This window comes from Sphaeramia orbicularis, chromosome 8, assembly GCF_902148855.1.
Source record: "Sphaeramia orbicularis chromosome 8, fSphaOr1.1, whole genome shotgun sequence".
NCBI classification, from domain to species: Eukaryota; Metazoa; Chordata; class Actinopteri; order Kurtiformes; family Apogonidae; genus Sphaeramia; species Sphaeramia orbicularis.
This window is the reverse complement of record NC_043964.1, coordinates 35,465,214-35,491,301: the sequence shown is the minus strand read 5'-3', so window position 1 is coordinate 35,491,301 and position 26,088 is coordinate 35,465,214. Positions and strand designations below refer to the sequence as shown.

The 26,088-nt window shown below is 39.4% G+C and overlaps 4 protein-coding genes across 9 annotated transcripts; all 4 read left to right on the top strand.

Moving 5' to 3' along the window:
* Nucleotides 1-2,278: 2,278 nt before the first annotated feature.
* Nucleotides 2,279-4,347, top strand: ppp1r27a (protein phosphatase 1, regulatory subunit 27a). The gene is made up of 3 exons (XM_030141748.1): nt 2,279-3,017; nt 3,194-3,344; nt 3,456-4,347. The coding sequence occupies exons 1-3, from the start codon at nt 2,582-2,584 to the stop codon at nt 3,574-3,576; spliced, it is 708 nt and encodes a 235-aa protein (XP_029997608.1). The 5' UTR covers nt 2,279-2,581; the 3' UTR covers nt 3,577-4,347.
* Nucleotides 4,348-7,177: 2,830 nt separating this feature from the next.
* Nucleotides 7,178-10,636, top strand: mcrip1 (MAPK regulated corepressor interacting protein 1). 6 transcript variants are annotated; one of them, XM_030142054.1, is made up of 5 exons: nt 7,178-7,308; nt 7,994-8,086; nt 8,328-8,431; nt 9,681-9,785; nt 9,867-10,636. In XM_030142054.1, exons 2-5 carry the CDS (start codon nt 8,079-8,081, stop codon nt 9,929-9,931), a joined length of 282 nt encoding a protein of 93 aa, XP_029997914.1. In that variant the 5' UTR covers nt 7,178-7,308; nt 7,994-8,078; the 3' UTR covers nt 9,932-10,636. The 6 variants fall into 6 exon arrangements, with proteins under 6 accessions (XP_029997914.1, XP_029997911.1, XP_029997913.1 ...); XM_030142051.1 differs by having other exon boundaries at nt 7,179-7,308; nt 8,313-8,431; XM_030142053.1 differs by having other exon boundaries at nt 7,219-7,308; nt 8,046-8,086; nt 8,313-8,431.
* A 540-nt stretch (nt 10,637-11,176) lies between these two features.
* On the top strand, nt 11,177-14,213 carry alyref (Aly/REF export factor). Its single transcript, XM_030141156.1, has 6 exons — nt 11,177-11,564; nt 12,972-13,130; nt 13,233-13,380; nt 13,487-13,550; nt 13,637-13,823; nt 13,921-14,213. Exons 1-6 carry the CDS (start codon nt 11,325-11,327, stop codon nt 13,933-13,935), a joined length of 813 nt encoding a protein of 270 aa, XP_029997016.1. The 5' UTR covers nt 11,177-11,324; the 3' UTR covers nt 13,936-14,213.
* A 1,172-nt stretch (nt 14,214-15,385) lies between these two features.
* On the top strand, nt 15,386-25,887 carry arhgdia (Rho GDP dissociation inhibitor (GDI) alpha). The gene is made up of 6 exons (XM_030140745.1): nt 15,386-15,480; nt 23,599-23,794; nt 23,911-23,994; nt 24,807-24,883; nt 24,966-25,029; nt 25,318-25,887. Exons 2-6 carry the CDS (start codon nt 23,605-23,607, stop codon nt 25,518-25,520), a joined length of 618 nt encoding a protein of 205 aa, XP_029996605.1. The 5' UTR covers nt 15,386-15,480; nt 23,599-23,604; the 3' UTR covers nt 25,521-25,887.
* The last annotated feature ends 201 nt before the right edge of the window (nt 25,888-26,088 follow it).

Below are 26,088 nucleotides of genomic sequence, written 5' to 3'. Positions count from 1 at the left end.
ATCATTCAGTATCCATATTATGACTTCATATTTTTTGTTATTTCCAGATGTTTTTAAGCCTGTGTGGAAGTAAATAGTAATAATAATAGTAATAGTAACTAGTTATTATCACTATTTATTACTATTATTATTTATGAGTCTGTATCCTGATAGTGCTCCTAAATTTCATTGTACATTTTGTATAATCACAATAAAGTATCTTATCTTATCTCTGAAACAGTTCCTTTCTACTTGTAATAGAGTCCTACACTGCTGCCGTAAAGTAAAGTAAAGTAAAGTAAAGTAAAGTAAAGTAAAGTAAAGTAAAGTAAAGTAAAGTAAAGTAAAGTAAAGTAAAGTAAAGCTCAGGTTCTCAGCGTTCCGATGCTGTTTGAATTTTGTGGATAGTGCAAACAGTTCAAGAGTTACAATAAACTGAAACTGCAAACTATCAAATGCAGCTGAGGGTTAAAACAGACTATATATTTATTTTCCTTCTTCTTTATCTAGTTTTTTAAAGAAGCTTGTTGAGGCAGCACACTTTCAACAATGACCTTCCATTTACTAAAAGAGGAGGGAAATATATAATAACACATTAGAGCAGTGGCATTGTAACAGAAGACACCTTGTTCTGTAAAAGGTTGTACCTTAATACGTTTCAGTTGTGGTCAAGAAAAGCAAACTGAAGATGACCTCAGTGCTATTTCCTCTTTTACATTGGCAGCATCTATGAAATGCCCACGTCCTCCTCCAGTGAACCAGTTATAACCAGCTCTGCACATCTTAGAAATCTGTCTGCTGACAGCTGGTACCACCACTATACAACACCATTCACACATACAGAACATTATGAACTTAAATACACATAAAAACAGCTTGTCATGTTCAACTGGATTTGTCTCTTTGTTTGGTATCTGTAATTCTCTGCACATCAAATAAATATGATTGTTATAAATACAGTACAATAGCAGTGTTTCTAATGGGTCTGAAGCTTTTCACTGGCATTTGAATCGAGAGATTACATACAGTGGCTCGCCCTGTCACATGACCACATTCCCATCGCTACAGTGGGTGAGTTTTACTGGTGTATCTGGTTCTGATGCAAAGGGCAAGTATGACAACCACATGTCACATGTCACGGGTCAACATTGAAGCCAAGAAAGAACATGTATGGACACAGTAAAAACACTCAAAGGCACAAGGTCAATTTGGAAACATTATGACACAATTATAGTCGACTATTAAAAAAAAAACAAAAAAAAAACTAAAGATACATGTGTTGAATTCTCTTTTCTGCTGGATATAACTGAGAATGTATTGGACCATCAACATATCATCCAAAAAGCAAAACCTACAATGATATCATGTGATATAACTTTTTATTGTTGTTTACATACACACATTACTTTTAATACCCAAGCATAACCATGTGTAAAGTTCTAGTTACTAAGAAATCCAAACTTGTAAATGCTGAGGCCGAATATCTGTTAATTATTTTGATGTGCCTCAAGATAAATTTTCATCTTTATTTTAAGTTAATAGAGCAAACATGTACTTTATCTAAAAACAAATGGGCAATAAATTGGTTTTCTTCAATGTATTTTATTAATTTCTTATTTTTCACTATTAAAAAAAGAAAACTAGATTATGCAGGTGACACCAAAAACCCCTGGAGGTTTAGGAAATTGAAATAACCTGAGAATATACAAGAACTGCTGTTTGAATAAGTATAGATGTCAAACTGAGATTTTTTTGTGTTGTAATATATAGTCAGTAGATACTATGTAGTGGATATAACTGATGTAATCTCACCATCAAGATACAATGTACAAATAACAAATAACACATTGCACAATCTATTCATGTGATATAACTGTTCTCTGTTGACTTGTCTAGTCCTCAAATTTCAAAACAACATATTTTATTGAAAAGTCATGTGTTGCAGCTCATGTTATCCACACATAAAAAAAACTATTTACTTCTCAAGAGTATGCGTGTGAGGAAAATTATCTTTAACCTTTCGCTTTCATGCTTATAAATTTGTTTAGATGTTTGTGTGTCGAGATGTCTCCTGTAAAACATCCAAAGGGAACATTTTGGTTGTCAACATTTTTATGATCCTGGGGGTGTTGCAGTGCCAGTCGGCATATGACCACACAGTGGGAGGAGCCGCCGGACAAGGGCCACTCATTTCTAAGCTGAAGTCACTGGATATTCTGCCCTAAAATAGCTCTACAGAGGGTATATAGGGACCTTCTCCCACTCGCCCCATCAGATGACAGTTCTGTGCAAAGGAAAATCATTCCGTGCAATAACTTAAACTCAAATGGGAGACATATTCAAGCAGCGAGAAATAAAGGATCAAACACGCTAAAAGAAGGGGATTGGAACTTGGAGAAGTGCAGCAGTGGATCTGAAAAGCATTCGTGTTATGTATGCAGAGTGGGAACTAAAAGGATAAAAGGCAAACAAGGAGAGGACAAAGAGGACATAGAGGAAGGGATACTGCTATTTTATTGGATTGGTGTGTTTCCTGGATTTTTTACATCCCTCCTCCTTGGCTGCAGGCAAAGGAGGAGGCAGAGCTGAAACCACTGCAGGGATGAAGTACAACTACCATGTACCTGTGTCAACGTACACACGCACTTCTCAATACACAACGGGATACCACACACCGACCCATTACACCCCCACACATTACACACCAACTCACTACACATCCACATACTCCTCTGCGACAAAATACACCCCGACACAGTACAGCACCTCGCATTACACGCCGTCACATTACACGTCCACGTACAAGGCTTCATCAACATACGTCCCCTCGTACAGCAAAAGTTCACGGTATAGTTCAACACAACGCACAAAAGAAAAGGAAACTCCTGCACCCGTTATACCTGTTACACCAGCAAAGCGAACTGTGCACTTCCCCAATGACATTGTCTTTCAAGACATTGTAAGACGAGGGGATATGGAGCAAATTGGAAGGTTCATGAGGGCAAGGAAGGTTCGAGTGGATACCCTTTTCCACTCAGGTGAGCAAAGTCTTCACAGCTTTCACAACTAGTAATCCAGTCATTTTAGCAGCAGGGGTTCAAAACCTAAACTGTTAAAGTAGATTTGAAGTTGCAGACCAATAAAGACAGCTCATTAAGACATTTTATAGTGCGTTAACTGCAGATGACTGACAGGCCTACTGCTGTGTGTGCAGGTATGGCAGCACTACATGAAGCAGTGCTAACAGGGAATCTGGAGGTGGTGAAGCTGTTGGTGAAATATGGCGCTGATGTCCACCAGAGAGATGAGGATGGCTGGACACCGCTGCATATGGCTTGTAGTGACGGCTACCCAGAAATTGCTCGGTAATCCATCTTTGAGTGCTTCTGATCTCCATTTGCTTGCAGTATAGAAAGGTTAGCAGCATCAGAAATGACACTATACTTTTTTGATTAACAATTCATTTCTCCACTCAGTTACCTACTAGCGATGGGAGCCAGTACAGAGGCAGAGAATGAAAGTGGAGAGAAACCTGCAGACCTCATCGACCCAGAGTGCAAAGAGTTGGCCAAACTGTTTGAAACTGGCTGTGTGTGATGACAAGGACACACAATGCAGCAATGAGAACAACTGCAACAAAGAGGAGTTGAAGAGCCACTTGAATATTGAAAACATTTGGTTTTTCAACTGTATTCAATGCCAACAAACGTGTACCATGGGCCAGGTCACTGACACTGTAAATGAAGACGATGATTTTGTTTTGGTTTGGTTTTAAATGGATAGCGCACATTGCTGTGAGGTGATAAGGCTTCAAAGCTATTATACATTTACTTGTAAGCTAAGAGTATTTTATTTCATTTATTTGCAAATGTTTGCATCTTTCTGTATTTGTCATACCACCAGTGTCTCCACCATAAATTCACATATTCTTTTCTTTTTGATTATTTCATGTAATGTCGCATGCAAACATGTTGGAATATCTTTTTTCTCCTTGAGAAATGTTAACAATCTATATCCTCCATTTTAGCCAAAGGACTGTATTAAATGTACTAGTGTTATACAATCACTTTGGTAGCTGTTGCAGACCAAGCTATTTTCAGGTTTCCAAGCCATGTTTATATATTGATATTACAACGCAGAATTGAGCTGAGTTGTTTGTGTCTCACAGGGAGATTCATGTATCCTTACTGCTGGGCAGAAAGAGGATCATTAATAATTCACATTTCAATAACAGGTCAGAAATTTATAAAAGCGACATCAGGTTTTATGTACTTCTACTTCTGCTGAATTTTTCCCTCATGTATTGTGGTTGTTTTCTGTATTAGAAACTGAGCTGGAGAAAATATGAATGTCTGCAATGAAAGTCTTATAAATTCCTATTCAATAAATATTTTTGTACATTTTCATAAATAAAGAATATTTTATAAAAATGTCTGCATTACTGTTGCGTGAGTAAGGAATATTACAAATGCATGACAAACCACTAAACAGCATTTCCACTTCTGTGACCTCAAACTTCAGCACCATCAAGTAATGAATATTAACTAGGATTCCCAGCTTTACTAAAGTTTTGTTACTGCTGAGAAATTTTGATACTAAATCCAAACAAAAGTGGACATAAAATATAGTATGATGGATTGAGAATCTGACTGTTGAAATCAAAATTCAAACAAAGTAATGAGGGTGTTATCATTTGGAATATCTTTTTCTATATAATAATCGTGTTATTATTAAGGCTGTTGCTGTTGTAGATGTACATAAGAGGCAAGTAATGTCTTTTATGGCTATTTAACTTATTTATGTTCAGAACACCGAAAGCACCCTTAAACAATATCAGTCTGTGATCATCAGGGGTGCCCCTGGTGATCACATACTGTACTATATTTGGTCTTAGGCAGGGGTGGACTGCACATCGGGATTACTGGAAGTTTTCCCGGTGTGCCGCTGGGTCAGTGGGCCGGTGCGGACAGTTAGAGAAAAAAACAAAAACAAAACTGTTGCCAGTGCCTAGATGACCCACAAGTTTGTGGAGAGCGGCCCACAACAGGGTGAGTATTGGTGCAGTTGGGCCAGTGGCCGGCCTTTAATATGGTTTCCAGTGTTTTATAGGCTAGTTTCAGAGTGACAGGCCAGATAACTTTGGTCCACATGGGTGTGTCACACACCTTTCCCCCTTTCACTTGGTGTTTGGGCAGTCACAGCCAAGAGCCATGGTCTCATTGTCTCAATCCATCAATCGGGCTAGTGACGGACAGATAAAAAATGAAAACTAAAAGGAAGTGTGGAAAAAAAAGAAAAAAAGGCAAGCAATGGTGGCAGATGCTGCCAAATGCAAAAAAATAACTGAAATGTTCTCTGCTGCTGCATCAGCTGGCATGTTCAGAATTATGTGTATTATTATTACTTTGGGTGCAAGGATGTGTCATTATCCCTTCAATAATGTGTTCATGCATATATGCAACAGTTTTACAGAGAAATAATTTTGTGTTTTGGTAAACTATTATTGCTTTTGGGGGAACTTGGTGTTCCATCAACATCTGTTAGAATTACACATTTATATAGCCTAGGGTTTGTGTCTCAAACATACACCGTAATGACTTTGTTGTGGGCTGATTTGTGTCACATAAACTTAAATAATATCGTGTTTTATGGGACATGACATTTTGTTTGGCTGACTGCTACCACCCCATCCACGCCCCCTGGAGAGTGGGCCAGTCAGGTACAAATTCCTGGACTGCTCTTGTGCCCCAGTCCGCCCTGGTCTTGGGCCATCTGTTTGTTGTCACTCAGATTTCTCAATTTCTGTATCAAGATGGAACCTGAATATACAAGAACATCCCCCAAGGAGAAATTCATCAACCATCAGCTCAAGAAAAGAAGTCAATAGAAAAAGAAAAATTAAACAAGTAAGCTTCAGTTTAGTCTTCTGTCTATCGTCATTGGACTTAGATACAATCTGATTGAGAGAATGAAAGATGTTTTGTAATGTTCTGTCCTGCATCTCAGTGACATAAGCTGTCCACTGTAGATGCTTCTCTGTTAGAACAGGATGGAAAGGATGATCCAAATTAGTGGTGTTTGTGAAATCCACTGCCGTTTCTTTGGTCTTGGGGGTGTTCAGTAGGTGGCAGTTTCACAGAAAGCTTTGGTCAGGTCTGTGTACTCCTCGTCCTTTCCGCTACGGAATCACACCACAACGGTAGTGTCGTCAGAGTTATTTCTGAATGTGACAGGACTTAGTATTGTTCTTAAACTCCAGTATGAACAGATAGGAAGCCAAAACAGTCCCCTGTAGAGCTCTTCTCATTTCTATCCCAGGTCCTCAGCCTGACAAAAGTTATAAACAATATTAAAACCAAATAATTTTACAGACCAGTGTGTTATGTACTTAGTACAATTTGCACCATTTCATTGAATAGATGAATACAAAGTTAATTAATAAGTGAATAAGTGTTGAAGTCACCTTTAAAAATGTTTCATGCATATGTTTAAATGAAACGTATTTGTTAAGCAATTTACTTCTTGAACAGATTTTATCTAACAGGAAGACTTTGTAATCTGTTGATAAAAGACAGTGACTTATATTACTTTAGTTGTATTGTCTTTTATCAAAATGACATGAGGATGAATCCAAATAAACAGGCTTTATTTAATTGAAAACCACATACATGCATAGTAATAAAAAAAATTTTTTTAAAAATGACACGGGGCATCAGGGAAGACAATGGGACAACTATGTAGTTAAAACACGTTAGCTGTGTTATTTCTGTAGGTATTAAAGTTTTTGTATTTTTATTGCCTTTTACATTTTTTTTCTGACAGTTATTTACTGTAGAATTTTTGAGGATTTTTGATCATCAGGGTTTTTTTTTTCACAATTGTATGTTATTTTTATTTTTTTTACAACTTTGTCCTTGATTACGGAGCCCGGGAAGGGACATGAGGAAAATAAAAATAACTCAATACTTTTGCGTTATAATGCAATAATTTTTGCGTTATAACGCAATAGCTTTTATTTTCTTCATGTCCCTTCTGGGGCTCCGTACTTGATGAACAAGAAGCGTAATTTCTTATTTTATTTACTTTTTGAACAAAGTTATATTAATTAGATTTTCTATTGACTGTAGTGAACTCTACTCAATATCTCTTTGGTCCTTGGGCCTCGTGGATTCTGATAATGATCTGAAAAATAATGATGTTATAAGGGCTTTCACTTCCGTGTCTTTTCCCGGAAATGATTGGTTGGCATTGGCAACGTTTTAGCCAGGTCTAACGGCGTATACACCTACACTCAGAGAGTAAAGAAAACGAAACGAAGAATAAAGGAAGGTATGTCGAATATTTTAACGCTGTGCCTCTTAGATAAACTAAAAATCTACGAAATCCGGTGCACACATTACCAATAAATATTCAATACCAGCAGCTCAGAAAGGCATTAGCCTTCTTAAGCTAACGTTACGATAAGACAATGTAAATCACTAGGCTAGCTCGCTAGCTATAGTTAGCTTAAATTATTGTGTCAGCAAATCTATAGTTAGCTGCCTGACATTGCTGTTGGGGACACAAATCTCATACGGCTATGAAGACTACAGATACCTTTTTGATTCGACCAGCCAAGGTACAATGCTTGGCTCCCTAGTGCTTACTGCTACTAGCTAATAGTGCAGGTTAACTATGTTTCTCAAAACGTAAACAAAAGTCCCTTGGTTAGCTAACGTTAATACCAACGAGTTCATATTGTCCTGACATATAGTGTCAGTCGACGAAAAAATCTTTAAAAGCTATCACTTATGAGTTAGAGCTGTATGTTGTCATGTTACTAACGTCAGTGGATATATACAATGTAACATCACATTGTTTTAATAATAACGAATTAACCGACAAATGGTAAATGTAACATCGCGGAAGACTCTCAGACAGCCCTACTTATTTAAAAACCATATAGTTATATGTAGAGACAGATCTTATTACTTAAAATGTTGGGACTAAAGTTGTCACCGTTGTCTATTGTTAGAATTCAACTGAGGACTTGCCAACCTTTCTATCTTCTCATCCACTCACCACAGAGGAGCAAAGAGCGAGTACAGACTGCAAACAGAATGACCAGGTCTGTAAAAATTAATGACACTTTAGTGTTAATGCGCTAATGTACACTTGGTTCAGTGTTAAAAGTCATCTCTAAAGTTTCTTCCAGAATGCTTTAGGTATGTCTTGATCAACTTGAAACACAGAACAATGTTATATATAGCTTACTGTATATTTATCAGTGTTTCTCAAAATTAAGAAAACAAAGAATGAAAAGAGTGTCTTTGGCTGTGTTTTATGTTGTGAAGCTCATCTGCTCCCAGGATGGTGAACAGTTACAAGAGGACTTCAAGCCCCCGATCCCCAACTAACAGTGGGGAGCTCTTCACCCCAGCACATGAGGAAAATGTGCGCTTTATTCATGATAGTAAGTAAGCCCTCTAAAACTGACATTTCAAAGCAACACAATACTTATTATCTCATTAAAGAAGAGAATGACAGACCTCTTATGATGTACTTCAAGGAAGAGCTGGGATCAAGGCCTCTGTTTTATATGCTCTTCACATTTGCAACACTGACAGAAGAAATAGTATTAAACATTATTTTGATCTATGCAAACAAAAATGGGGTCTTGTTGTGGTTCTGAATTGTTTCTTTCACAAGTCATAACTACGATCAATGTGCAGCCCATAAACATTCATTCATCTCCTGAACCTCTGTATGCTTGAGAGGGTTGCAGAGTGCTGGATCCTATCCCAGCTACATTTTAGGTGAAGGCAGGGTACAGTACACCCTGGATGTGTTGCCAGTTCATCGCAGGGCTGATATATAGAGATGAACAACCAGTCACTCTCACATGCACACGTATGGGCAATTTAGATTTACCAGTTAACCTATTAAGTGCATGTGTTTGGATGGTGGGAGGATGCTAGAGTACCCAGAAACAACCCACACACACATCCCACATACATATATGCAATTTACATGTAAACTTGCTGTGCGGTGAGAGTACTATCCACTGCACCACCATGTTGCCCACTTAACAAGCAGATACAAGTTTTACGATGCCCTTTCTGCTATGATTTTTAAATAGAGTGGTAGATGTGCTTTAATGAACAGACTCTTTGTAACGCCATTCAATAAATTCTGAGAACTGTTTAGATGAATGTGTCTTAATTTTACATTTATTCAAATAGCTACATATACACAACAAAATAACATACCCTAACAAAGTTACATGATTTAAAGTGGAAGTAAACTGATTATTTGCCCACTGCAATGTAAGCTAAACTATATTACAGACATTTTGCCAATCAGTATGCTAATATTTTCAGTGCCCACAAAGCTAGAGAAACATTGTAGCCTTTAAATCCTGGTCTAATGTCAGATTGTAGAATTATAAATATGTACTCTATTTGATACTGCTGTACAACTAACCACGTTGGGATATTATGCTTGAAGTTTTGCTTTTCTAATGTATATCTTAACAGATGCTCATATATATGTTATTTTCTCCAAAAACACTCCTGTTTCTACAAACTGTGAATTTAGACACTTAAACATGTCTTTGTTTTTATGTATGTGTTTTTGTTATTTTTTCCAGTTCAATTTCAAATTGAACAAATATATATGCTAGATGAAACTAAAGCTGTGATGTTTTATTTACTCTTATACAGCCTGGCAGTGTGTGCTTAGAGACATCAGATCAACACAAAATAGTGAACGTAATGACCGTGGACCACAGGAATATGTGGAGAAGAACCCCAATCCTAACCTACATTGTAAGTTACAATGAATTAGTTCTTCTGAAAGATTTTGTTCATGCATAGGCCAGTGATTCAGTTTTTTGTTTACTCTTGCAGCTTTCACACCAGTGGACCTGAGTGACCTCAAGAAACGCAACACACAGGACTCCAAGAAGTCCTAGTCTTTCTCGTGATGGTCCAGGAGCTTTTTTCACCCGTTATCCTTGAGAACTTTTTCTCCATCAGCCCTTTGTCAGCCAGAAAGTCAGCCCTCTTGGCCAGTCTAGCACCGAATGCCACTCTTTTTAAACTCTGGACCATAGCAACCCATCTCTTTTTATTTACCCACTACAACTGACCAAGAAGAAAAGAACTGGGATTTTAGGGAGTAGACATTCTCCCATTCTTGGTTCATCTTTTTTCAAGTCAGAGAATCGTCATATGTTCATTCTTTATGTGAAAGGGACTGATACAAACTTTCATTAAAATTCGCTGACATCTGATGCTGAGGTACAAACTGTTGACACTCTCCACAGGACACAGAAGACTGCAGTCTTAAATAAAAACAATGTTTTCTTTACTACTGCTACTTATACGACCTTGGAGGAAATGTGAAAGGGCTGACTTCTTTTTTTTTTAGTTTGTTTTTGGAAAGTAGTTTGATAGAATAATTGTAGAAGTAACAAAATGATCACATTGGATATACAGTATATCAGCAAGTTTCAGAAGCCAAATGCATTGTAGAAGGCCAACATTTTTATTATAAAATTTCTTGCCCTAAAGTGGACTTTATTTAGTAGAAAACTCTCCAAATATGCCACCCCTGGTTAACCCCCCCCTTCCCCAAGCCTTGAAACAAAATGTTGAATAAAATACTTTTACAGTAATCTGTTTTTTATTCATCCTACTATACACAGTTTTGAGCAAGCTGGAGTTTCTTGTTTTTGATTTACACAACTACATGAATTTTACATTACTCAATTTTCTGTGTTCAGAATGATTATATGACAAAGGAGTCATTTGTACTGATTTTAAATGTACATGATTAAAACAGGATCTTACCAAAAACTAATCAAGAAGAGATTCATGAGCATGTTATGGTGTAGTTACACTGACTTGGGACACAAAGCGAATCTAAGCAATCACTTGTCCTCTAACAAAATTTGGTTCTTTCAGCATACACAGTGAATTACTTGTGGAGCAACAAGGTAATAAAACACACTGAAGTGAGAAACACGTAGAAATGGGAAGAAATTAAATTAACTCAAACAAAACGTGTGGGCTTATAAAGACAGTATGTTGCATAAATTCAATTGTTCATAGCTTTTTTTCTATAGAAATATAAACAAAACAAGAGAGTGACGTCATCGTATGGGTTGCGTGATGACGTTTCGCGCATGCGTAGCATATCCCAGCTCATTTTCCGTATATCCTGTACTAGCGTCGCTCATTGTTGTCTTGTCGTCGGTTCGTGGAGCGTCGAGTTGTGAAAGGACAGGGAGAGGGACCAATCGAGCCTAGGGCGTATTTTTTTTTTAAAGTTTGTTACCAGTTTAGCGTTATTGGGGCAGCATAATGACCGATAAAATGGATATGTCTCTAGACGACATTATCAAACAGAACAGGCAGCAGAGAGGTGGAGGCCGAGGTGGAAGAGGTCGAGGCCGCGGAGGCTCCGGCGGCGGCCGAGGAGGAGGCTCTGGGCGTCTTGGAGTCAGCGGCGGAGGATTTGGAGGCCGAGGCGGCGGATCCGGCCCCATGAGGAACCGACAGAACCTGAACCGCGGTAGAGGCAGACCGACGCCTTACAGCAGGGTATGAGAAAGTTGAGAATGGGCAGAAAAAGGAAATCCCTTCGGCAAACCTCAATGCCTGGGTAGCATCCTTCTGTTCTCCAATAGGCTTGCTAGCTAACCCTATAGCCAGCTTGCTAGTCAAGCAAATAAAAGCGATCGCTAGCCGCCGAGTTTCCCTCTGATGAGGGCTCTATAGTTTGCGGTTAAGCAATAATGAAACATGTTTGAATAGTTTGTCCCTTCTCCCACAACCCATATGTGTTACATCGAGTTAAAAGAAGAGGCCTTCTGGAATGAGCAGATGTGCTAGCCATATTGGCTAACTAGCTAAAGTTGGATCGCGAAGGCCTTGGCAGCGCCATTTTGAATCCAGCACTTAAAATAGAGGTAGTCGTCCACGGTCAATAGCAGTGCTTTCCACTCAAGTTTCATTATCATGGTGTGAGGAAACCACTTCAACAAGAAAACTACCCGCTGTGTTTTTTTTTCATCACCTTCTGGGAGAATAGTTTTTGCCCCTGTCCCAGTGCACCGACCAGGCGGCCTTTTGTTCGGGAGTGGCTGGCGGGTTTCACATCAAGGCATGTTTGGTGGCTTTTCGACCAGTGAGGCTATTGCTTGAGGATGGATCAGTGGACTTCAACCCCCCGGTAGTTCGTATAAGGCAAATCTTTACTCCTTAAGCGTCAATGAGCATCTAGAAATAAACCAAAGCCCCAGTCAAAATGGCGTGGTCTCAAAATGGACGCTGAGATAATCCACGCTCACATAATAGCTGGCCTTTGCCTAGTTGTTTTTACCACCCATCTCCTTCCACTTATGGACACTTCCCCTTCATGAAAGCCTCTTTTATGGCTTTGTAAAGAACTCTTGGTCGGGCCGGGAAACGCAGTACAACGCTGGAGGCAACGCTGCTTCAGATGGCGACCCCGTGTACCAGAGGATCAGTTCTGGAGGGCCTTTGGTGGAGGAGCTGATGGCAAGAGTACACTGGGCAATATTGGTACTTAAACGGGGTGGGCAGTTGTTCAGGTTTTAGTTTAGAAATTGTGGGTGGATTTTGGGGTATTAAAGTAGGCTTAATTGTGGCTTAGAATAGACATATTCAATCTCTGATGCCAATAAAGTTTATTTATAAGTTATACAATAGACATAATATATATTGAGGTGATATACAATAGATCCCCTTGCTGATATAGTTTAAGTTGTTTGTCCTGTGTATGTCCTTCTGTCTGAACTGATTCACTTGCTTGTAGTGATGGGGTGGGCAGGGAACATTGGGGAACCTCTTGGGGGATCTGAACACCCTGGCCCTGTTGGATGTGGAGCCCCTGCTTGCCCCAACACCCAGCCACGTGGACTCTGTGATTGACAGAGGCAAGGGGATCCTGAAGTCAGCAGGTGCGTTCTCTTTCATCTGTTGCAGCCTAAACAGCTTCCAGATAAGTGGCAGCACGACATGTTCGACAATGGCTACAGCGGCTTCAATGGCACTGCTGGTGGTGGGGGTGGAGCTGGTGTGGAAACTGGAGGGAAGCTCCTCGTCTCCAATCTCGACTTTGGGGTTTCAGATGCAGATATTCAGGTACTTGGTTTCTTTTTTTAAAAACCCTCTATACTGAAGATGGGTGCTTCTAACTTCGTGAGGAAAAGTTCTGGTTCTTAAGGTATTTGCTTCATTTTTCAGGAATTGTTTGCAGAGTTTGGGACTCTGAAAAAGGCTGCAGTTCATTACGATCGCTCTGGAAGAAGCTTGGGAACTGCAGATGTGCACTTTGAAAGGAGGGCAGATGCACTGAAAGCAATGAAACAGTACAACGGCATCCCCCTTGATGGTATGCCAGAAACTATGATTAAACATTGACTTTCTGCACAAGCAGAATATCAGCAGTATTATTTCCAAGTTCAAAAGCACAATTTTATTTATTTTTTGTCTTGTAGGGCGACCCATGAACATACAGCTCGTCACATCACAGATCGACACACAGAGGCGGCCTATGCAGGGGTAAGTCTGTGTGGCTGTCTTGTGTTTTAGTAAAGTTTGCTTTTAAATGTTTTTATTAAATGTGAAGCATCTTGTTTTAATTTTAGCCTGAACAGAGGAGGGGGTGGCGGAATGAACAGGAATCGTGGTGGCTTTGGCGGCATGCAGAGAGGCCGTGGAGGACGTGGTGCAGGCGGTTCCAGAGGACGGGGTCGAGGTGGTCGTGGTGGAAGCAGCAAGCAACAGTTGTCAGCAGAAGAACTTGATGCCCAGTTAGATGCCTACAATGCCAGGGTTAGTTCAACTGTTGTTCAGAGTGTGTTGTTGACTATTCTTGTTTGTCAGTTTAATTAAATCTAATTTTTGCCATTCTTGCCTCTTTTCTTCTCAGATGGACACCAGTTAAGAAACAGAGCTTCTCCTGGTCGTTGTCCCTTCCTGTCTGCACAAAGAGTTGTTTCAAATGTGCAGAATATTTTACACATGGTTGTCTGATGTGATTTGAATTTATTGTTCCAACCTCTTCTTTTAAATGCTCCAAAGTGTTTTTTACCAGTATTTTTTTTTTTTTCTGATGAAAATGGTTTTGGCTGTAGGTTAATTGAAACTGGGTTTCCCCAGTTTATTCCTCTACCCTGTAGTTAAAGAAACTTGTAATAAAACCTGCAGTGCTTACTAACCAAATAATGCCTCTGTCATGGTTTTTACTATGTGTCAGAGTAGTTGCTTGTTACCCTATGAAAATAATCTTTTCTATTCATCACATAACACTGAAGTTCTGTTAAACTGACAGTCCAACGCCTAGTTGTCATTCAGTGACTCGTGATTCCTTTAGATGAAAGGCTTTATTGAAACTAATGTGGGTTTAACCTTTTCTTGAGCAGCCATATTTATACTGTCTGCACAAAGAATGCAGTAGGATAAATTTAAATTCTCAACACCTTGTTGAACCTGTTGCATAGTTTTCTTGGCTAGTTATCAGTTTTTTTTCTTGGTAAAGAGCTAATAGAGGTACTAAATAGCAGAGCAGTGACAAAATCATCCTTATGAACCGAAGTACCATAGCACGACCAGTAGAGGTCGCAGTGGTGTGCGGTATTGGTAATGGTGTAGTATGGGGTTATGAAACATACCAGATGCTTTTAGACAAGAGGGAAGTACTAGTAACAACTATTACGCTTATTAAAGTGGTAATGATTCGTGTGAAATGACAGTTCTCTCAGGGACAGACGTTGGGTTATGATGAACTAAGTGAACGGAAATGTCATAAAGGCACCGTGCTGTGTCTGGAGCAGGTGTCCGTAGTGGGTACATGCAGAACTCTTTCGGACCTGCATGGCATGCTCATGCGTGTCGTAAGCGCAATTTCCCCGGAAGGGTGACCAGGGCGCAATGATTTTATTTACGCAGTCAGTTTCCGGTGAGGCTTACATAATTAAAGCACAAAGGTCTTCTTCACTTCACAATTATTTAAAGTGCTATACCTAAATAAGATAACACTGTGATAATGGTATCAATAATTCAGAAACTACTCAAATCATTTACTTTGTTAATCATTTAGCATGTGTAAATACCACTATATTTATTTGGGCGATGTTGACTACTGTTTGTCAGCATTGACTCGTAAAGTGGCGTTGATCAGACTTTCACTAGAAGATTTTGATGGTTATTATACACTATTTAGGTCGCATTGTGATACATTTTAAAATAATATTTCGTAAGCAAAGTCAGTATTTCCATACATATGTTACGATATGAGGGAACACGAGTCTTACACGAGCGGTTACGGTTTACGTTAAGTGAGTGGAGCTTTTATTTTGAAGGCAATTGACCGGAAGTAGATTCATGTGCTAACGGTTCCTACCAGGCTCAGATTTGGCTCCGCCGATTCACTTCGCCGCCTCACACCACCATTCAGAGGAGACTGTCCCAGCCTTACAGCGGTGTAACGGTAAGAGTTGATGAAACACTTACCTAAGTCCTTTAATACCTCGGTTTACCTGTTTAGGGTGTATCTCAAAGGCCTAATGGCGAGGTTAGAAAGTTTTGAGTCGCGCGTGAGGAAGTTTTAGCTAGTGTTAACTTAATTCCTGAACTTGAATAAGTAAAAGCGGCGATGTGTTTATCAAACAGCAACGTACTGCAACGAGTTTACAACTTACGCATATCAAGTTATGGTCTAAGTGTTTTAAAGGGATAGTATTTCATCTTAATGCCAAGTAATGTAAAAGTTTTATCCCCAACGGCGAGCAGTGTAGAAGCAACTATCAGCTATTCATTTCCGGGTGTTGAGCGTGATCTGAGCCGCTCGTGTCGGCCTTTAGGCAGTTCTAATATAATCCTTTGCACTGGCTGTAACTGTTATAACTTATGCATAAGCTACACATATGCATCAACCTTTGGTGTTAAAGTTTAAGCAACTGAGTAATTATATCTGAGTCGACTGTCATGTGCAACATCGAGAAGATTTTGTGCCACTTCCTGGATTTGAACTGTTTTTTTTTCACTTTGACTTGGCCTGAAGGGCTCACACCTTTACACCAACCACCATTTTTGGTCTTTGAAGGCTTTCAAAGTAAAGTGTGCACACACCTCGTACTGAGATCAAAAGTGATTCAAGTGACAGTGGCCTTTGTTTGTTTGTCTGATGGACTAGGGCTGAAAGGCTGATAAGTGATTTTTCATAGAGATCACTCAACCTGTGAAGCTTGCCTTTCCTTTCTGCATGTGATATAAATGTCCTAGAGGAATCTCTCTTTTTTGCCCTTATAGGAAATGCAGAACCTTCAGACTGGACATTTTTATCATGAATTTTTCCTTTTGTTCAACTCAATCAGAGTGTTTTGTGGCCTTGAAACACGGACCGGATGTCTCATTTTGTAGATTTTGATTGTCTGATTTGGGCTGCGCAAAGTTTTGTGTATGCCTGAAAGAAGTGGAACTGTTTAACAGTCCATTTCCTTTTCTATAGTAAGCTTGAATAGTAAGCTTCAACATATACTAGGATCTCGTGAGACTTGAAGTAACAGGCCTAAACCATTCAGATGCAAATGAAGCTGAATGAATGCTGTGGCGGCAAGTTAAATGTATGCATGAAAATCAGACAGTAAGTAGAAGTCTTAATATCTGATTTTCTGTATTCTTGCACTCGGCTGAAATTATCATTCAGTTTTCTCTCACGCAAACCATGTTTTGTGAGGGTTTTTTTTTTATCTTTGAAGGAAAGCCATTGTACAGCTGTAATCCTGCATTGTGTAGACTCCATCACCTTTTATCAAAGCTGTTGCTTAGAGCGGCAGACTGAATCTGGACATGTCACTGAGTCTCCTGTCGAGCAGGGGAATAAGCTCTGACCTTTCAGCTGGCACCTTGGCTATCCCATTCACTTGCAGCTTCCTGCTGCTGCATGCAGGGATTTCTCACTAGCTATTTTTAAAGCTTCCTATTTGTTCTGGTCCTTCCTGGGATAGAATCATGTTTTCTTTCCCTCTCCAAGCTCTGTAACTAATTTTCTTTGTGAGGAGACGTATTCTTCCCAGCTAATATAACAATCTGTGTATTAAGGTTGAATCCAGCATCGTTTATGCAGCCTCCCTGTTAACTGACTGATCTAAAGCCACTTCAACACCGAGCACAAGCTCATAATTTTCTGTGTATGATCTGCTCAGATTTTTTCCTCCTTGAATTTTTGTCATTCCCTCCTGTAAGTCTGTTGAGGTTGGGTTCTTCTGCATTGCATCAGCTCAGCCAAGTTCTCTTAGTGCAACACTTCCTCAATCTGATAGCATGATTTCCTTAACTTAGAGGGACCTGGTATTTTAATTTACTGCCGTTTCAGCTGTCCAGCATTGTCTTTTTGCATTTGTAGTATCACAGCATCTTTAAAAATATCAAGCTAAGTTAGCCTCACATGTATGATGTTAAGATGATTGGTTGTGCTTCAGCTTCACATTATGTGGTTTCTGCACAGCAGAGGATATGAATCATCAAGCTCTTGCTTGAAAAAGGAAGTTTGCAGTCATTTCTTCACACACAAAAAAGGCTTGGTAGCAGCCTGAGATGAAGAGCAACCCGCTCAAATTAAGTATGCACATGTACTCTGTAGCATCAAGTAAAGCACATAGCTGTACATGATGTATAAGTGGTTTTTAATATCATATTTTATTTGGGATGTTTATATAGAAATAAAGGGGCGACACGGTGGTGCAGTGGTTAGCACTCGTGCCTCACAAGAAGGTCCTGGGTTCGATTCCAACACCAGTCGACGGGGGGTGGGACCTTTCTGTGTGGAGTTTGCATGTTCTCCCCGTGTTTGTGTGGGTTCTCTCCGGGTACTCCAACTTCCTCCCACCATCCAAAGACATGCACTAATAGGTTAATTGGTTAATCTAAATTGCCCATAGGTGTAAATGTGAGAGTGATTGTTTGTCTCTATATGTCAGCCCTGTGATGAACTGGCGACATGTCCAGGGTGTACCCCGCCTTCGCTCCTATGTAGCTGGGATAGGCTCCAAGCGACCCCTGTGACCCTAGTGAGGATAAAGCGGGTTCAGAAAATTAATGAATGAATATAGAAATAAAGTGCAGAAATGCAAGTGATACAAAATGCTTCATTTGAAAAACATTATGGAGGATGTAATTTCAGATGCAGTGCATAAACTTTAACACTCAAATGGCTGAGGAATGTTGGGGACAGAAATGTTGTCACAAATCAAAAACTTAAAACCAACTGCAACTAATACACCTTGAGCATGAAAAGAAATTACTTGATTGTATCTGTTAACCTGTAAATATGACAAGGATGCAAAAGGTCAGTAGAGACAAAAGTAGTGGTGAATGGCACCCTGTGTGCTCCACATGAGAGAGCAGAGAGCATCAAAGCTGCCATAGATCTGTCAGTAACGTCATCAGTAAAGAGGTGAGGCTGACAGATAAATGCCACTCCACAAAGGTTGCTTTCTGTGAAGCAACATTTATGATACATTATTGTCTTTGATGTAACTGTGCAGTGTTCTTCAGTTATTCGCTTTTATCCACAGTACCTTTTCACTAAGGACAGCTTTTGAAATGACGGCAGTAGTTGTGTCTGAGCAGGAAGTCTGACACGACTACTTCATGTTTTTTTTTCTGTGCCACTGTCGACCCCACTGTCCTTTGTATTTGTTGTCTGTCAAACCCGGCAGTCATCCTATAGTATTAATTTGAATCTGGTGTTTCCAAAAAAGCACATTAGGACAACAACCAATGACATTAAAGACTCGTCACCTAAAGATTTCTCTGCCTACTAACCTAATTGCATCTAATATCTTCTCTCACAGCATCAGTGTCAGCAGCTGGTGGTTGAAAACAGTGAGTCCCTGCTCTCCCATTCCCACTCCATAAAGCCTGTGTCATCTTCCAGGGTGTCACTGGTCTTTGCTGGGCTAATCTAAGGTCTCGAAGACTCCTAATGACACTTGGGAATCCTCTTGATATGCCACCAGTGACACCTGCAGCACTTTCCCTTCATGTCCCGGATTACCTTATTATCTATAATCCCACTTTCTATAATCTTACTGATGAGCAATGTTGCCAAGTTACAGCTCTAATCTGGATCCTCAGCTGTTGTGGAGCCGGGTGTGTTTATAAAACTGTGCTGCTTAGTCCAGTCAAGTAGTCAGATTATCCTGCTGTCGGACAGAGCTGCATGCACCGTCATGCAGGTGAAGGCTTCAATTTAACATGTAGTGTTTGTTTGCATGATCCTGTGACCATTATTATTTTCCAGAACTGAACATTAACAGTGCCTTCTTGCTATAGTTTGGCATGTAGCTATTTAGCCACATTGTTTGTCCAGTCTGTCCACAGGAATGTGTGTCACTAGGAAGGTGGTGATGTCAGTATTGTTCAAAATTAATCAGATTTTTTTTACTGAGACCATGAGCTTTTATTTTGCTGAACCGTCTATGTAATGCTTAGTTACGATAGCATCTCTTGAGGGATGTTGCTACGACCAGATGATATAAATCCTTTGTAAGAGTTCAGTGACACCAAGTACATACAGTACATTCAATTTTGAGGACTAATGCAAGAAAGCTGCTCTGCAGCAAAAATGTGATGTACGTAAAAGAGAATGCATATACAACATAATTTATACAATTAAGAAAACTAAAGAGTTGAAGCTTAGGTTTAAGTTGCTGCATTAGATATGTTGTTACTCTGCCATTACGATCAGATAAACTTTACTTTTGATGGTAATGTTGTGATCCTTACAATTCCTAGAGTTGATCCTTTCATTTTTTAGCTGATTTTAAGAAAATTGTTTTTTTTAGTTTTGATTTTCAACAAACCCTGAGAAAAGGTTAAATGTTGACCAGAACTAACAGCTAGGCAATGTAACAAAAATTTAAGTAACACATGTGTGATCAACAGATGAATTATAAATCACCAATATAGTGTTACAAAAATAGCCCTCTTACATTTGGTACCAGTTTTCATTGCATGACAGTGTTCTGATGCTCCTGTCCCTGCCATAGTCCTCCAACACTAAATCTGGCACTAGAAGAGAAATCGGGAAGTAGCCTAACAACCTTTCCGTTGACAATTGGAGAATGACAATGACTGCATTGGTGCATTATTTGTGCCTGTTTTGCTGTTTCTCTCTGTGTGACAAGGACTGTCTCAGTCTTTGACCTTGGTCAGAGACACTCACACACAGCTGATGAACCAAAACATACTATTGGCAGAAAAGGCATTTGTGCTGTTATGGGAGGACAGGGGCTCCATTTGGGGGGGAAAAACCTGTTCTCTGTTCCTGCTTGGCTAATACCCAACTGTACATAGCAGACTCAATACACTAGAGAAGAAGGTTTGATAGAAGAGCAGAGAAAAACCAGTTTTCATGTAGTGTTTGTGTACAGTTGTGTGATTTATTGTTGCTGGTAAGATTGGGAACAGTGTCCTGTGGCGATGAAGGCGGAGTAGCCACTTGTACAGTCCGCTGTTATGAAATATCATCACTCACCTGTGTTTGGCATGTGGTTTCTTTTTTTTTCCTGTTTGTGTTTGCATTTGTTAGATTTGTTGGCTTATGTTATGATAACCTTTGTGTCTTATGGTAACAAAACTCTGCAAAGGTAAACTTAACTGGCAGCTAACAAACATAAATGTTATTTACTGGATCTTTGGATTAAGTTTAGAGTGGAATGAAGTAATAGTTTAGTCCAGTGTTGACCTTGACATACACAGGCTTCCTCTTTTACTTTAGGGAAGTTGGTTCTAATATAATTTATGGTTACGAAATGTGACCAAAACCTCCATATCTAAATGTGGGTAAATTCTTATCTAGGCAATGATACAGATAAGTGTTTTTATCTGGCTGTTTTTAAAATTTAATATCAGTATTTAAAAAAAAAATTGTATTAGTGAAAGTAGTTGCATTAAATGTTATGTAATGATTCTGTATAGCATAACTGACGGTAACTAAGGCCTATTTATATATTTTACAATAAGGAAGTAATTCATATTGCATAAAATGAATAGTAAACACTATTCTGCTGTGGGGCAGACTAAATAAATATAGTTCCAAAATGTAAATATTGTCAAAAATATCAAAACCGAACACATACGATAACACTAATCAAATTGAACCACACAAAAATTAATACTGGCAAAACATAAATACAGCTCACAATATCAATGTATCATATATAACAAGTAAATGGAACACTACTTCATCTGTGCCACATAGAGGAACATAAAGCATTGTTCAGACAATGAAAAGTATTGTTATAAAGGGTGTGGTTTACATCAGAACAGAATAATCAACTCTGCTATGAAAAATGTCATGTTTTTCTTTCATGGTGGGATATCATCCCGTTGTACAACCCTAATATCATTGTGCCTGTTTTTCTTAACAGGAATATGGTTCCGACTATTTTTTTCTTGCCTAAATTGTCTGAAGTCCACAAACTTTAAAAATGCACTGTGGGGGTAGATGCCTATTAACTAAGAAGAATGTCAGGGGTAGGGCTGCACGATATTGGTAAAACTTGCAATATGGGTGTACAGCATTACGATAACGATAATATTGCAATATTTCTCGTTCAGCTAAAGAAATACCAATTTCATCTACTAAGAAAAATGTTCCCTAACAATGTTAAAATGAGCCAATTGTTAGTATGCTGGCTCAATTATTTATAATTTATAACAAAATACTGGACTACTACAATCAATTACACAATTCTGTCCAAGAACCTGGTGATGCTGCTGCCATAGACCTTCAGACACAAACATAGTCAAATATTTTGCCATTTTATTCACATATAACAATGTGTAAATGACATGGATGTATTTTGTAATAACAAAAGTGCCAGAGTACCATCATGCAAGAGCTTTATCAAAACTATTCCATTTCTTGCCTGGTTTGGTAGTTACTGCATATAAAAATAAAATCTTTAAATATAAGTGTTCAGGCCTTGCCCAGAGTTGTGCTCTGAAAATATTCACATCTTTTCAACATTGATAACATGTAAACTTGCATTCAACCAGTAGCAGTAGCATTACTTCAGTTTTTTTTGCCAGAAAAACTGGCATGTTGGGGTGATAGAGAAAACCAGTCTAGTACCCCATGGTGTGTAAAACAGAAAGTCAATGAAAATAAATAGATGATTGCATGTCTTTGCGATATGAATATTGTACACTCCGTTATCGCGATAATATTTTTTTGATATATTGTGCAGCCCTAGTTGGGGGCATAAGAAAATTCTGGTTAATATGACTCACTCTGCGAATAATTCTGCTTCAACTTGAACTTGGAATCAACTCCACCATAGATGAATAATGTGATCAAAACTATGGCGTCTGTATTAGCAACCGCACACACTGGATTCAACTTAATTCAGAGTCTTACATCAGTGTGTCTTCTGAGGCCTGCAGCCTGATAAGAAAACCTGCCACACAGATGGAGTGTCATGGGAGTAACAGGCAGCAGGTGTTGATCAGTTTTGCTCAGTTAGCCAACCATATGTGCACTAAATATTTTAATAGATAGCTCTTTTTTTCATAAGTATTTGACAAGAAACAACTCCTTTTTGTGTCATCCTCCAAACACGTCTTTGTCGTTGCAGTCTGACGTCATCCCCTGCTCAGAATCTGCCTCTTCAGGTCTAATCAGCAGCGACTGGTGTTACAGTGCAGCTGTGTGTGTAGACAGCTGTATTAGCCCTGATGGTTTTCATTTGTCCCACCGCTGATCCCTGACAACACTTTGTGGTGAAGGAGAGGCCTCAGGCTAAGTGTCTGTGGCTCCACAGCCAGATAAACTGTGGAAGCAGAATGTCACATGTTCTGGCTCTTGTCTGGGCTTCTGTGTGTATAAGCATATCAGGAGGCATTTAAGACGCAAATGCACATTAAAACTACTTTGTCAGGGTGACCTGTGGAGCACATACCACATGGGCACAAATTCCTTGAGCTGTCCCTCCATGGTTTGGCTCCCAGCTGGTAATGCAGCACATCATTCATTTCCACACATTCACATACTCTCTACATTCTACATAATGAAATACCCCAAATAATCTTGAAAAATGCATTGTTTTTGCCAAAAGGAGTCATCTCTGATAATCCTCCTTTTCTTTGGTGAGAGTCTGAGCAAGTGAGTGCTTCAGCTGTTTACAGGAAGGTCTGTGGACTGTCATCCTTAACCTTGTCACTCTGTGCTGAAAGAAATGTTGCAGTTTTTTTTTCCCCAAGCCCTGCCAACAAAACATCATTATGCTCCTCTCCACAGAGAAATGCAGTGTCTCAAAACTGTAGCTGATCACACTGAAAATATCAGGATAGCCAGACAGCAAATAGCATATCTGTGAATTGTTCATTTAGCGAGCCAGAACCTTAGGTCAGAGTTCACAGAGGTCTCTCCTGGATCCTCATAATCATTCAGCGGCCGGATGCCTTGCTCCACATGTAGCCCAGATTTAATTAAAGCAGGCTGAAGACTAAAAAAGGACAGCTGCCATCAGGCCTTTATTACTTCATTTTTCTGTCCTCTAACCTGTCCTCTCTGCTCTTTGTTTCCTTCTGTGACTAGATCACTATGGCAGAGCAGGACCCTACACCAGAGCAGCTGGCAGCAGTTGCAGCGGAAAATGAAGAAACTGACACTCCAGTCAACTACAAACCTCCAGCCCAGAAGAGCTTAAAGGAGATCCAGGAGCTGGACCAAGATGATGAAAGCCTGCGCAAGTACAAGGAGGCCCTACTGGGCTCTGTTGATGTCGCTATAGGTTGGTGCTCACCACTGGTCATTATTGGTCAGGTTTTTTTTATGCAACTATATCATCAGGTTCTGCTAGTGAATGATCTCGTGGTCATTTCTGTTTCTACTTTTTTTCTGGCTTAGATCCCAGCGCCCCAAATGTCCAGGTGACAAAAATGACTCTGGTATGTGACTCAGCGCCAAGCCCCCTGGTTCTGGACCTTCAGGGTGAGTGGAGCAGATATGGTGTCTGGACTGATGTGTACAGACAGTGCAGTGTGCAACAGGCTTCAATACGGCAGATTTTAAAGGTGTCATATGTAACATTCTCCAATTGGAACATTTCAAAATGACTTGGCCTGTTTATATATTTCATTGACTTGTGTACTTGCATTTTATTAAATATTTCAACATTGTTCAAATTCAGAGAAGTCTGTCATTTTATCCATTTTAATTGCTTTTTCTTGTCAGTGGATTGTATTCCCCTTACTAATGTTTAACATCACTTGTATCTTTAACAAGAATGAAATCTAAACATGAAAAATGATTTGTTATGAATAAATAATTGTTTTGATTGATAGATCATTAGTAGCAAATTACATGTGTTTACAAATGAAAAAGACTTATTTATAGATGATATAAAGCCAGTGATCAGATGGGTGTATCTATGTGTGGACTGCAGCTACACTGAAGGGATTGTGTCATAGTAACCTTAAATCTGAATGATAATCACTGTTGTGTTTGTGTGCAATTGTGGACCAAATGAACTGCTGGCTCTTTGTCTGCCAGTTAGTAATGACATAATTCCTGTGCAAGTGGGGTAATGAACCATTTCCTGATCGTACCCTGTGAGGGCTAACTGATCTGTAACACACCATCAGACCTGTTCCCACTAAGATGCACTATGCCACCTGGTGGCCATTGTCTTTACTGCAGGGTATTGAAAGACAAAATGCAGTTTAGACTCAGCACTCCATATGTATCATCTCCTGGCAGTTTTTGACTTTATTTTTTTCTACTGCTTTGGTTTTTCCTCTCAGGAGATCTGGACAACTTCAAAAAGAATCCATTTGTGCTGAAGGAAGGAGTTGAATACAAAATAAAGATCAGCTTCAAGGTGAGAGAACTTGGTGTTTAAGAGTGGAATCCCTCTATTTTACGTGTTACGCTGCTGCAGCTGACGATTGTGTATCTTACAGGTCAACAAGGAAATTGTGTCGGGGCTGAAGTACAATCAGCAATCATTCAGGAAAGGAGTAAGAGGTAAGAATCCCCCAGTGCATCCATATTTGGTTTAATCTGAGCAGTTTTAAGAGCAACTACCTTAAGGCTAAAGAAGTGGAATTTTGTGCTACCTATTTAATGAGGAGCATAAGGTTGATTACTTGTGCTATTAGTTATTATTTGGTGGTAATGATTTATATATTTAAATATATAGCTGATGTCTTTAGAATAATGATACTAATCCTGATCTTTTTTTCCATGTTTGTAATATACTTAATACATACTACGGTTGATGATATTTATGCAGTCTATTTTCTCTCTGTGTAGTCGATAAGTCAGACTACATGGTTGGCAGCTACGGGCCCAGACCAAACCAGGAGTATGAATTCCTCACCACTCTAGAGGAGGCACCCAAAGGAATGTTGGCCCGCGGCACTTACAACATCAAGTCCAAGTTCACCGACGACGACAAACATGATCATCTCTCCTGGGAATGGAGCCTCACTATCAAGAAAGACTGGAAAGACTGATTTCCCTTGCCATCCTCCATTCCTTTTTGTCTTCCTTTGCTCTGTCCCCTTTTTCTTTTTTTTTCTTGCTGTCATTCCATCATTCCTGTTCGATCCATCTCTGGATTATGTATTGATTTTAAGCTTTTGCTCTCTCCGTCCATCAATCTGCACCACAGTCGGCCTGTCTATTTTCTCCTAAATTCCAATCACTGCATCATTCCATAGACTCCTCTTTGCATCATTCATGCTTTGTTTGCACCTCCTGTTAGAATTTGGGGGGAAAAAAAGGAGAAAGCAAATGTGTACAATCCAGATTTTGTGGTTACGCTTTGTTTATAAAATGGAAAAAATATTGAAAAAAAAAAAACATTCACCAATGGAAAAATCGAAATCCTTCTGCCCCCTAGCGCTTCATCTTTCCCTCTTTTATTTGTCTTTATTTTCCAGATTGTTTTGTACGATTTACCATGATCTGCCTTGGAAAGCATTGTACAGGAAGCAGTAAGGCTGTGTGCACGTGGCCACTGTACGGTCATTGGGCAATCATTGCTGGACACCGCTCTTGGACGCAGCCCTCCTAAAGCCT

Excerpts from the sequence above, each read along its gene's own strand:
- ppp1r27a (XM_030141748.1), top strand. The coding sequence starts at position 2,582 with ATGAAGTACAACTACCATGTACCTGTGTCAACGTACACACGCACTTCT. Across the intron at positions 3,018-3,193 it reads GGATACCCTTTTCCACTCAG|GTATGGCAGCACTACATGAA; the intron begins GTGAGCAAAGTC and ends CTGTGTGTGCAG. Across the intron at positions 3,345-3,455 it reads GGCTACCCAGAAATTGCTCG|TTACCTACTAGCGATGGGAG; the intron begins GTAATCCATCTT and ends TTCTCCACTCAG.
- mcrip1 (XM_030142051.1), top strand. Across the intron at positions 8,432-9,680 it reads TGTGCGCTTTATTCATGATA|CCTGGCAGTGTGTGCTTAGA; the intron begins GTAAGTAAGCCC and ends ACTCTTATACAG. Across the intron at positions 9,786-9,866 it reads CCCCAATCCTAACCTACATT|CTTTCACACCAGTGGACCTG; the intron begins GTAAGTTACAAT and ends TTACTCTTGCAG.
- alyref (XM_030141156.1), top strand. The coding sequence starts at position 11,325 with ATGACCGATAAAATGGATATGTCTCTAGACGACATTATCAAACAGAAC. Across the intron at positions 11,565-12,971 it reads GACCGACGCCTTACAGCAGG|CCTAAACAGCTTCCAGATAA; the intron begins GTATGAGAAAGT and ends CATCTGTTGCAG. Across the intron at positions 13,551-13,636 it reads CAGAGGCGGCCTATGCAGGG|CCTGAACAGAGGAGGGGGTG; the intron begins GTAAGTCTGTGT and ends TTTTAATTTTAG.
- arhgdia (XM_030140745.1), top strand. The coding sequence starts at position 23,605 with ATGGCAGAGCAGGACCCTACACCAGAGCAGCTGGCAGCAGTTGCAGCG. Across the intron at positions 23,795-23,910 it reads CTCTGTTGATGTCGCTATAG|ATCCCAGCGCCCCAAATGTC; the intron begins GTTGGTGCTCAC and ends TTTCTGGCTTAG. Across the intron at positions 24,884-24,965 it reads AAATAAAGATCAGCTTCAAG|GTCAACAAGGAAATTGTGTC; the intron begins GTGAGAGAACTT and ends TGTATCTTACAG.